This window comes from Rhinoderma darwinii, chromosome 1 (genome assembly GCF_050947455.1).
Source record: "Rhinoderma darwinii isolate aRhiDar2 chromosome 1, aRhiDar2.hap1, whole genome shotgun sequence".
In the NCBI taxonomy this organism is placed as follows: domain Eukaryota; kingdom Metazoa; phylum Chordata; class Amphibia; order Anura; family Rhinodermatidae; genus Rhinoderma; species Rhinoderma darwinii.
Window position 1 is genome coordinate 616,808,132 of NC_134687.1, and position 13,042 is coordinate 616,821,173.

At 43.2% G+C, this 13,042-nt stretch overlaps 1 protein-coding gene across 1 annotated transcript in view; it reads right to left on the minus strand.

Moving 5' to 3' along the window:
* Positions 1-13,042, minus strand: part of ADAMTS12 (ADAM metallopeptidase with thrombospondin type 1 motif 12) — a 574,502-nt gene that overhangs the window by 233,008 nt on the left and 328,452 nt on the right. The window contains exons 6-7 of the mRNA XM_075847593.1: positions 12,525-12,608; positions 753-877 (exon numbers count right to left, since the gene is read on the minus strand). Of these exons, the coding sequence (XP_075703708.1) occupies positions 753-877; positions 12,525-12,608 (209 nt within the window). The remainder of the gene's footprint in view (positions 1-752; positions 878-12,524; positions 12,609-13,042) is intronic.

Sequence of the window (13,042 nt, forward strand, 5' to 3'; positions counted from 1 at the left end):
TGGAGAGCAGTTATAAAGTGCTTCTATCACTCTGGAGGACCTCCAGACAATCTATTGATTTTAATGGGCAGTATGTAATGCTTTTTTTACCCTGTGGTGGTGCCACAGAGAAACTGAACACTTATTACCAGCTTTCCTCATAGATTACAATTCATCGTTGGGGGTCTAACCAGGGTGACACTTTGTGTTCATCTTATTGTCAAGGCACCCTTCTAACATATAGGGATTATTCAAAGCGGACAAACCTTTTTAACAATCAGATAATTGTCAGTCTCCAGGAGGCAATGGAGCTGCATACAGAGCCTTGTCTGTATATGTATAGTACCTTATCTTAGCAGAACAGTCCAGCGAAAAACAGAACTGTCCAGATTTATAATAACATAAGTCCCCATACACTATACACACATATAAAGGCTGCAGTAGTACAATAGAACTGACACCTGTCATGGAATCCATGGACCTTTAATGATAATGAGATGATTCTGCTGACTCTGACAAAGTCTACACAGCAAATCAGCAAAGTGAGCTGTAAAGCACAGGAAATGTTAGTCCATTGTGTGTGCTTCAGTGGCCAGTGTGTAGACTGGAATATTTTAGAATGACTTTAAACAGCATTTAAGAATAATAAAAAGAAACATGAAATAAAGGAATATATATTATATATTTTAAATTACAATAAAAATTATTTCGATAATACTTCACTTTCTGATGATACTTTTACTTTAATGTCACTTTATGTGAGAGATAAATACCTTGTTAATAATACGGCAACGTCATGATGTGCTGGGTGTGAATCACTTTTCGGGTTTATGCTTTTCTGCCACTTACAGAAACTGGCCAAGGTCTGATCCGCATGGTGGACAATTTTCAGGCCCTCCTGGACAAGAAATAATGATGTGTTTAGGACATTCTCACAACATCAATACTTTGACCTTTCAGAAATATTTCTGAAAACCATGGGGTTAGTTGAAAAGTGTGTAAATATGTTCTATTGCACATGAGCATGAAGAGTACATATCACAACACATACAAAATGAGACACATTACACCTTCAAAAACAAACCTGTAAAAATAAAACATTTACAAAAAAAAACATTGTAAAAACATTGAAATGTAATATTAAAAAGAACAAGAAATGTATCATTCACTACCGAGTACATCTTGTCAACCTGTGAGCCAGGAAGTTGCAAAAAGGGATGGTTATTGGGTTTCGGGTCAAGGGTGGCAGTATTTCTCAAACAACAAAGTTTGTGAACTGTTCGCGTGCTGTTGAGGTAACGGTGTATCATGAGTGGACAAGTGGCACCATTAGGAATAACCGACGTGGAAACTGCAGAGCACCACATGCCATTGATGTGAGAGGTGAACGTCAGCTACGAAGGTGCGCAAGGGCCTGAACGACACCTTACAGTGGAGCAGCTCACCATGAAAATCAACCGGGGGGCTACCAGACATGTGTCTAAAACAACAGTTCAGTGAACCCTACTGCGTATGGGGCTCTGAAGCAGACGGATGGTCACTGCTCCCATGCTAACAGAGGTGCATTGGGTAAAAAGGCTTCAATTTGCACGACAGTATCAGAATTGGACCGCCGATGACTGGCAAAGTGTTACCTTCTCTCATGAGTCACATTTTCTGCTTCAACGAACGTATTGGCATTGGCATGTCAGGCTAGAAACATAAGAGAATAAACACCATTGCAACCATTGCTGGAAGAACACAAGCTGGTAGCGGCTCCTTTATGGTCTGGAGAAGTTTTTCATGGCATTCTCTGGGCCCACTCATCCATGTGGAAGGCACTCTGAACCGATTTGGGTATGTATCCATAGTTGCAGGTCGCATCCATCCATTCTGTTTGTCTTCCCTGGTGGGGCGGATGGGTTTTCCAGCAAGACAATGCGACATGTCACACGGCTAGAAATGTCTGACAGTGGTGGGAAGAGCACGACCAAGACTTCCAAGTACTTTCCTGACCCCCTAATTCACCCGACTTGAACCCAATTGAGCATCTGTGGGACCACCTTGATCGTCTTGTTCGCTCTATGGATCCTCCCCACGCACCCTCCAGCCAATGTAGGATGCTCTGCAGTCAGCATGGCTCCAGATACCTGAGACATCCGACCAGCACCTTATGGAGTCACTCCAGCACGTCTAGCTGCTGTCCGTGCTGCACACGGCGGTTACTCTGGATATTAGCTGCTGGTCATAATAATGTGACCCGACTGTGTATATTTGAAATTAAGGAGCGTACCATATGTTTTTTACTTGGGTATCATGCGTTATTCATCACTTACCCTTATATACTTTGGCAATGTTGTCTACTTACACATACCCTATAAGAATTAGTAAAGGGGATACGTGTGAGGGGTTGACAACAGCTATTATAGGAACTACAGAAACAATGGAAACTTTTTATTCTGATTTCCCTAAGTTTAAGTGTAAATTAGGCTATAAAAACCCTAATTACGGATGTAGCCATCTTTGGCTTTATTCTGATAACTTGCTGCAGCGTGATATCACACAACAAAAGCCATTGAAAAGTCATTGAAAAAGTCAAGATAAGGAATCAAGCCATTGTTTATTTAAAGAGGCTCTGTCACCAGATTTTGCAACCCCTATCTGCTATTGCAGCAGATCGGCGCTGCAATGTAGATTACAGTAACGTTTTTATTTTTTAAAAAACTAGCATTTTTGGCCAAGTTATGACCATTTTTGTATTTATGCAAATGAGGCTTGCAAAAGTACAACTGGGCGTGTTTAAAAGTAAAAGTACAACTGGGCGTGTATTATGTGCGTACATCGGGGCGTGTTTACTACTTTTACTAGCTGGGCGCTCTGACGAGAAGTATCATCCACTTCTCTTCAGAACGCCCAGCTTCTGGCAGTGCAGACACAGCCGTGTTCTCGAGAGATCACGCTGTGTCGTCACTCACTTCCTGCCCCAGGTCCTGCATCGTGTCAGACGAGCGAGGACACATCGGCACCAGAGGCTACATTTGATTCTGCAGCAGCATCGGCATTTGCAGGTAAGTCGATGTAGCTACATCGACTTAAAAGTCAAGAGAAAGTCGGCTACATCTGTATATTACACCATTTATTCCAGAGATCCCAATAGTCTGACATCTCTGAAAACAAATGTGAATCAAACAGCTATGCACAGTTTTTCAAGGCAATTGGAATTATTTTTACAGTGAATAAATCAAATACATATTGGCACAATATATTAAGCATCTGGCCATAGTATATCTCATAAACACATGGTATTAAATAATTGCAACAGCAGCAATTCCCTAATCCATAGTTACTACTAGCAGAATACAGATTCTATTTTGTGACAGACTGTAACCCACATGTAGCACAACAGATATAGACTGCCATAAAAAACAAAAAGTCTATCTGCAGGCAGGCTGACAGTGAGTCTGTAAGGATTTTGAGTTTTCTTATATTAGGGAATTGTTTCTCTAATTTCCAGTAAGTATATGTCTATATACATATGCTTTATATACACAAACCTATATACCAGTCCTTCTCAATAAATTAGAATATCATCAAAAATGTAATTTATTTCAGTAATTCAATTCAAAAAGTGAAACTCATATATTATACAGATTCATTACACACAGAGTGATCTATTTCCAGCATTTTTTCCTTGTAATGTTGATGATTATGGGAACAGTTAATGAAAACCCAAAACTTAGTGTCTCAGAAAATTGGAATATTATATAAGCCCAATTTCGAAAATGATTTTTAATACTGAAATGTTGTCCTACTGAAAAGTATGTCCAGTATATGCCCTCAATACTTGGTCGAGGCATGAATTACAACATCAATGCGGTGTGGCATGGAGGCGATCAGCCTGTGGCACTGCTGAGGTGTTATCAATGCAGCGTGGCATGGAGGCGATCAGCCTGTGGCACTGCTGAGGTGTTATCAATGCGGCGTGGCATGGAGGCAGTGGCGGATTAAGTGTACCATGGGCCCTGGGCTGTTGATACAACTTGGGCCCCCCTCACACAGAGTTCACAGCAGCACAGAATCTGCACGCTCCTCTCCTGAAATACTCTGTGCTGCTGTGAACTCTGCTCTTACCATTACGTGGTGACTTGCCAATCATGTGAAGGTGTTATTGAGGACAGGAGTGGAGGAGAGATAACAGACTGAGCTACGTAATGGTAAGAGCAGAGTTTACAGCAGCACTGAATCTGCACGCTCATCTCCTGAAATACTCTGTGCTGCCTTAAACTCTGTGGACAGGTCAGGATCCTGTTTTTTTTTAAATGCTGCACTGTAGCGCAGACTTATATAATGGATCGAGCGGGTTCCCCAGCAGCATTTAAAAGAAACAGGATCCTGACCTGTCCACAGAGTTTAAGGCAGCACAGAGTATTTCAGGAGAGGAGCCTGTGATTGGCTGCAGAGGCCGTCACGTGGGATGAAGCGTCATTCCTGGAGGCCGGCCTTCTGACGTCATCCTGACGTGCGTGACCGCCACTACAGCCTGTGATTGGCTGCAGCGGCGACATGGATGAAACGTCATCGCTGGAGGCCGGACAGGAGGAATGTAAGTATGAACGTATTTTTTTATTTTTTTTATTACATTAAAATTGTATTTTCCGTGCGCCGAGCATGTACTGTCAAGGTTGTTGAAAGAGTTAGTGCAGCCCATTAACTCTATCAGCACCCTGGACAGTACCATGCTCGGCGCACAGAAATTACAGGTTCGGTCCGAATCGAACTTTTTCGTGAAATTCGGCGAACTAGCCGAACCGAACTTTTCATAAGTTCGCTCATCTCTAGTCATAATGATGGCGGCTGCGCGAAAATCTCGCAGCCGCGCATCATACACTGATGACACATGGAGCCCCCCCCCCATAGAGCCCGTCGCTCAGACCCCCCTATAGAGCCCCCAGAAGTCAGACAATTTGACTTACCCTTGTAATATATTAGTAACTAGTGAGGGCTCTATGGGAAGGGGGGATTATACTGAATGGGGGAGGGGGGGTTCTAACCATCTAAGTGACTCCAGAGGACTCCATGAAGGGGGGAATAACCCCCCATCCCATCCCCCATAGAGCTCTCAGTATTTCAGTATTTATTATACAGCAGGGAGGATTGAGCGTGTAACTCACTGCTGAGTGTCTATGGAGGGAAATTATTGTCCCCCCATAGAGTCCTCTGCAGTGAGTTACACTGCTCAGACCCCCCTGCTGTATAATAAATACTGAAATACTGAGAGCTCTATGGGGGATGGGATGGGGGGTTATTCCCCCCTTCATGGAGTCCTCTGGAGTCACTTAGATGTAAATTAAGATGGAGACGAACATGAACACTAACCTCCTCGTTGCTCGACCACCGCCCTTCTCGTCTGTTCCTCACTGGCGGTACATGAAGCGTCAGAGGGGCGTGTTCTACCACGACTAGCAGACACACGTCTGCTAGTCCTATCCAGCAATTGATATCCATCCCCCTCCTCCTCATCAGCACTGCACTGCCCTCTGTTGCAGTCCGCCCGCCCCTCCCTCTCAACGGCCATTAGCGGCGCTTCTTGTGAACGGCCATTAGTGAGTCCGACCGCGATTTTAAATGATGTGCGTTTCGGGTTGCGATGGCCCCCCTAAAAGCTTGGGCCCCGGGCGGCCGCCCGAAACGCCCATATTATAATCCGCCACTGCATGGAGGCGATCAGCCTGTGGCACTGCTGAGGTGTTATCAATGAGGCGCGGCATGGAGGCGATCAGCCTGTGGCACTGCTGAGGTGTTATGGAAGCCCAGGTTCCTTTGATAGCGTCCTTCAGCTCGTCTGCATTGTTGGGTCTGGGGTCTCTGATCTTCCTCTTGACAATACCCCATAGATTCTCTATGGGGTTTAGGTCTGACGAGTTTGCTGGCCAATCAAGCGCAGTGATACTGTGGTTATTAAACCAGGTATTGGTACTTTTGGCAGTGTGGGCAGGTGCCGAGTCCTGCTGGAAAATGAAATCAGCATCTCCATAAAGCTTGTCAGCAGAGGGAAGCATGAAGTGCTCTAAAATGTCCTGGTAGACGCTGCGCTGACTCTGGACTTGATTTAACACAGTGCACCAAAACCAGCAAATGACACGGCCCCCAAACCATCACTGACTGTGGAAACGTCACACTGTACCACAAGACACTTGGATTGATGCCTCTCCACTCTTCCTCCAGACTCTGGGACCTGGATTTCCAAATGAAATGTAAGATTTACTTTCATCTGAAAACAGGACTCTGGACCACAGAGCAACAGACCAGTCCTTGTAAAGGCTTAGGAAAAGTTTTCAGGTGTTTTGTGTTTTATTGGCTGATTAGAGTGTGACACCACGAGTCTACAATCTTCAACTTTTACCCAATATTCTAATTTTCTGAGAGACTAAATTTTGGGTTTTCATTAACTGTTAGCCATAACCATAATCATCAACATTAAAAGAACAAAATGCTGGAAATAGATCACTTGCAATAAATATCTAACATGTTACACGGGTAAGGTAACAACCGCAAAACACATCAAACCTAAAACAGTGTGTGCCAAATGCTTTGGATACCTCCAATATAGGTTTAATCAACTAGATCCTTAGGGCATAAATGATCATCATGTGTTAATTGTAAAACTTTTCACACATACACTTTACATGCTAAAAACATTTTTTTTTAATTCATCACCCGTAGAAATTAGTGAGAAGAAAGAAACAAATCAGGATGGATCCTGTAATAACTATAATGACTAAAGTGATGAAGACTGATGCTAAATGAGGCGCTTTGAATAAAGTCATACATGCATAGATGCAAAGTGCAAATCGTAAACGAATTAATGTGTTCTTAGGAATGGGTTGTAAAAAGCGAATGTATGCATAAAAATGACCACCCATTATGGCGTTATCGCCCACTATGCCATAATCATGCATAGGACACAATGACTGGGTATGTATCAACATGGAAGCAGATCGCGGGGCATTGATGATTATCATGGCAGCCTGGGGGTGTAATAAAAGCCCCCAAGTCTGCCATCTTTCTGTTTCTATTAAAGAGGCTCTGTCACCATATTTTGCAACCCCTATCTCCTATTGCAGCAGATCGGCTCTGCAATGTAGATTACAGTAACGTTTTTGTTTTTTTTTTAAACGAGCATTTTTGGCCAAGTTATGACCATTTTTATATTTATGTAAATGAGGCTTTCTAAAGTACAACTGGGCGTGTTTAAAGTTATGTACAAGTGGGCGTGTCTTGTGTATGTACATCTGGGCGTTTTTACTTCTTTTACTAGCTGGGCGTTGTGACTAGAAGTGTATGATGCTGACGAATCGGCATCATCCACTTCTCTTCAGAACGCCCAGCTTCTGGCAGTGCACAGACACACAGCGTGTTCTCGAGAGATCACCCTGTGACGTCACTTCCCCAGGTCCTGCATCGTGTCGGACGAGCGAGGACACATCGGCACCAGAGGCTACAGTTGATTCAGCAGCAGCATCAGCGTTTGCAGGTAAGTAGCTACATCGACTTACCTGCAAACGCCGATGCTGCTGCAGAATCAACTGTAGCCTCTGGTGCCGATGTGTCCTCGCTCGTCCGACATGATGCAGGACCTGGGGAAGTGACGTCACAGGGTGATCTCTCGAGAACACACTGTGTGTCTGTGCACTGCCAGAAGCTGGGTGGTAACGAAGAGAAGTGGATGATGCTGATTCGTCAGCATCATACACTTTTAGTCACAACGCCCAGCTAGTAAAAGAAGTAAAAACGCCCAGATGTACATACACAAGAAACGCCCACTTGTACATAACTTTAAACACGCCCAGTTGTACTTTAGAAGGCCTCATTTGCATAAATATAAAAATGGTCAAAACTTGGCCAAAAATGCTCGTTTAAAAAAAAAACAAAAAAACGTTACTCTTATCTACATTGTAGCGCCGATCTGCTGCAATAGGAGATAGGGGTTGCAAAATCTGGTGACAGAGCCTCTTTAAAGAGGCTCTGTCACCAGATTTTGCAACCCCTATCTGCTATTGCAGCAGATAGGCGCTGCAATGTAGATTACAGTAACGTTTTTATTTTTAAAAAACGAGCATTTTTGGCCAAGTTATGACCATTTTCGTATTTATGCAAATGAGGCTTGCAAAAGTACAACTGGGCGTGTTGAAAAGTAAAAGTACAAGTGGGCGTGTATTATGTGCGTACATCGGGGCGTGTTTACTACTTTTACTAGCTGGGCTTTCTGATGAGAAGTATCATCCACTTCTCTTCAGAACGCCCAGCTTCTGGCAGTGCAGATCTGTGACGTCACTCACAGGTCCTGCATCGTGTCGGCACCAGAGGCTACAGATGATTCTGCAGCAGCATCGGCGTTTGCAGGTAAGTCCATGTAGCTACTTACCTGCAAATGCGGATGCTGCTGCAGAATCATCTGTAGCCTCTGGTGCCGACACGATGCAGGACCTGTGAGTGACGTCACAGATCTGCACTGCCAGAAGCTGGGCGTTGTGAAGAGAAGTGGATGATACTTCTCATCAGAAAGCCCAGCTAGTAAAAGTAGTAAACACGCCCGATGTACGCACATAATACACGCCCACTTGGACTTTTACTTTAAACACGCCCAGTTGTACTTTTGCAAGCCTCATTTGCATAAATACGAAAATGGCCATAACTTGGCCAAAAATGCTCGTTTTTTAAAAATAAAAACGTTACTGTAATCTACATTGCAGCGCCGATCTGCTGCAATAGCAGATAGGGGTTGCAAAATCTGGTGACAGAGCCTCTTTAAGCCCGGCCAGAGGTAGGGCTTAATAGGAGGCGGTAAAAATCCCAATATACTGGAATACATAAGTATAATAGTGTTTTATACTTGCAATCTAACGATCGCTTGTTCAAGTCCCCTGGGGAGACTAAAAGAAAATGCTAAAATAGTTAAATAAACTTTTTAGTAATGTACAAAAAAATAAAAAATATATAAAAACAAAATCCTTTTCCCATTTTCCCCCTAAAGTAATGTAAAAAAAAGAAGAAAATTTAACATAAGTGGTATTGCTGCTTCCGTAAAAGTCCAAACTTTTACAATGTAAAATTATTTAGCTGTAGGGTAAACGCCATAAAGAAATAAAAAATGCTGGAATTGCTGTTTATTGGTTGCCTTTGCTCCCAAAAATAATGTAATGGGAAAGTGATCGAAAAGTCGTAAGTATCAAAAAATGGTACCAATAAAAACGACAGCTCGCCCCCAAAAAACAAGCCCCCACACCACTCCATCGCTGGAAAAATAAAATACAAAGGAGAATTTTTTTTTAGTCCATCTACAAACAAACCAGATCCTGGGTGCAGCAATGAATTTAAAGAACGTTTCCTTATTCCTCTAGCACAGGGGCACTCAACTATTTTTAGTGAAGGTCCACTTACGTGGGTCTGTCGTCAGGTGAGGGTCCGAGCTGAACACCAACAGTAAGGCTATATTTATAGGGATCAGATTTGACATAGGTCATTCCGACCGTTGAATCTGCAGCAGAAATCCGAGGCTTATGCCACAACACCACCCCACAGTAGATAGTGTCACAAACACCCCTTGTATATAGTGCCACACACCCTTCCTTGTAGATAGTGCCACACAGCCCCCTGTAGATAGTGCCACACAGCCCCCTGTAGAAAGTGCCAAACACCCCACTTGTTGATAGTGCCATACCCCCCTTGTACATAGTGCCACACCCCCCTCTTGTAGATAGTGCCACAGCCCCCTTGTAAATAGTTCTAAACACCCCCTGATATTGTAGATAGTGCCCCTTAAACAAATAAAAAAACTTCTACCCACCTAGCCCCATTCCCACATCGAACGGAGCTCCACAGCAGGCCTCCTCAGCCACGCTAGGCCTGAAGCCTATGAGATGGGACCCTTGCAGTGATGTCATCGCGCCGGCCCACACAGGAATCTTGTCCCAGCGTCTTATAGTCTGAATGGCAGAGCAGGAAGCTGGTAGCACTCTGTTCTTCCATAGTATTCAATTGTATTTGCGTCCTAATGATGCAGACACAACTGAGTGTGGCAGTTGTCTGGCGACGCCACTGGTCCGGACAACTGGCCTCCACGATCCGTGTTGAAACCGCAGTCCGCCAGTTGAGGCCCCCTGCTCTAGCAAGTCACAATTTTAAAGAACAACTGTTGCGCTCAACCAAAGTTCATACAATGCAAAGTGATGAAGGATATAGTCTTTTCACCTACGGCTCCAGGAATAATAGGCAGATTAGAACAGTTGCCTCCAAGCCCATTACGTGATCGGGTGATAACCAATGAGATTTCACCATCAGCTCATTCATACAAACTGAATTCAGTGCGACAACCTCACGCGTCTCTACAAACTTTGCAACCAATTCTACTATTAGGACTACGTCAAACGAAACACAGTCTCTAAACTTTCAGGTAGTTACACCAAAAGCTGATAATTCTAGATCGAATGCCATATGTCATCAATCCACGGGCAGTCCCAAGTAAACTCCCTGTTGACTCGCCATATTGTTCACTTTGGAACACATACACTTTATTTTTTACCTTTTTTACTCTTCTTTATGTTTCAAACCAAATTATTTTATATTCTGTGTTTTCTTTATTGATATATATAAAAAAGTGCTGAATGCAGTATTAAAAAAGTGTGTGCAATATAAATTTATACTCATCGATTTCATTTGAAAAAGTGCTTACTGCATTACTATTTATAAACATAGCATTCTTATATGGATTTAACTACACAGGGAAGAGGGTTCATACAATCTATAATATTTAGGGTATGTTCACATAGGGCGGATACACAGCGTATCCACAGTGGGCACCGCAGGGAATTCCGTCTGAAAAACAATAAAAAAAAGTTTGATACCTATGTAGCCACGGCGACGCGTCTCTCTGCCGTCCCGCAGGCCCGGCCTCCTGGGATGATGTTTCATCCCATATGACTGCATAAACCTGTGATTGGCTACAGCAGTCACATGGGATGAAATGTCTGGATGAAGAAACACAGAATTCTGGGTAAGTATAAGATTTTTTTGTTGTGTAATTTGCGGCAGAATCACTATTTTTCCGCGGCGAAAAATGCAAATGCAAGATCTGCTATCTACAGGGGGCTGCGTGTGTCGCTATCTACATGGGGCTGCGTGTGGCGCTATCTACAGGGTGCTACGTATGGTGCTATCTACAGGAGGCTGCGTATGGCGCTATCTACAGGGGGCTGCATATGGCGCTATCTACAGGGGGCTGTGTATGAAACTACCTACAGGGGGCTGCATGTGGCGAAATCTACAGGGGGCTGCATGTGACGCTATCTACAAGGGGCTGCGTGTGGCGCTATCTACAGGAGGCTGTGTGTAGCGCTATCTACAGGGGGCTGTGTGTGGCACTATCTACAGGAGAGTGTGTGTGGCGCTATCTACAGTGGGATGTGTGTGACGCTATCTATAGGAGGTTGTGTGCGGCGTTATCTACGGGGGGTTGTGTCTGGCGCTATCTATAGGGGGCTGTGTGTGATGCTATCTACATGGGGGTGTTTGTGTGGTGCTATCTACAGGGGGTGTGTGATTCTCTCTACATGGGGGCTGTGTGGCGCTATATATAGGTAGGGCTGTGTGTGAGGCTGTCTACAGGGGGTGTGTGTGGCGCTATCTATAGGTGGTGTGTGGCACTATCTACAGGAGCTGTGTGTGTGTCGCTATCTACAGGGGCTGTGTATGTGACGCTATCTACAGGGGGCTGTGTGTGGGACTATCTACAGGGGCCTTTGTGCATGTGGTGCTTTACTTTACAGTGTTAGACACAATTATATTCAGGGGCGCAGTGTATGGTGCTATTATATTTAGAGGCACAGTGTGTGGCACAATGATAATTTTATCTTCGTTTATAGGTGTGGAAATGTTGGAAAAGTGAGGAGCAGAAGACATCTGAGTGGCAAATTCCGCAGAAATGGGTCATGGCCAGGAGGAGTCGTCATGAAGTCTGGACCGGATGGAGATGAAAAGAGGAAAAAAGTTACTGGAATATGAGAAGTCGTCACCTGTAAGTCACTAGATTTATAAAGAATCTGTCACCACTCCTGACATGTTTATTATAGGAAATCCTTCTGTTTCACAAAAAGTCTTTGTGCAGTCCAGGACTGATAGACAAATGCATGTTATCATTCCCCTTGTCAGGAGGATGTGTCCCTGCACAGTGTGATACTGTCAGCGATGGTTGGAGATTGTCAGTATGTAGGGACACAGCCCTTTGAAAAGGGGAATCGTAACATCCATTTGTTAATGCTTGCACAAAAAGGTAGTATTATTAATAGTTACGGCGTGGCAGGGCGGCAGTAGAGGAGGGGGGCCCAAGTTTGGTTAACAGCCCAGGGCCTATAGTCTACTTAATCCACCACTGATTTACAGCAGTGCCTGGATACTGCCAGTGTAGGAGGTAGGAAGGCAACTTGCAGCACTGAAAGGGTTAAGGATGGATTGAGGAAATTATACTGTAAATATTTACAAAAATAAAATGGTACAATGTGGTGATTTACCTCTTCTTCTTCAAGCAAAATCACCCGCACCACTTTTATGTGAATTGCATTTCCAATACTTGGATCATGGAACAATCCATATACCTGAGAAATAATGAGACGGAGATTAGTGACCCATGATAATCCAGAAGAGGAACATAGCAGCACATGTGTCATCAAACCAGCAAGCATGGAAAGAAAGAAACATGAGTACATTTATTTATGGTCATTTAAAAGAACAGTATTAAATAGTTAAGTCATGTAAATAATAATAATAGTAATAATAATAATATTAGTAATAGTAATAATAACAGTAATAATAATAATAATAATAATAATAGTAATAATAATAGTAGCAGTAATAATAATAATAATAATAATAATAATAATAATAGTACTAATAATAATAGTAGTAGTAGTAATAATAATAATAAAGTAATAATAATAATAATAGTAATAATAATAGTAGAAGTAATAATAATTATAATAGTAATAATAGTAGTAGTGTAAAGGATCTGCCAAGCACAGCTTCGGGGTTA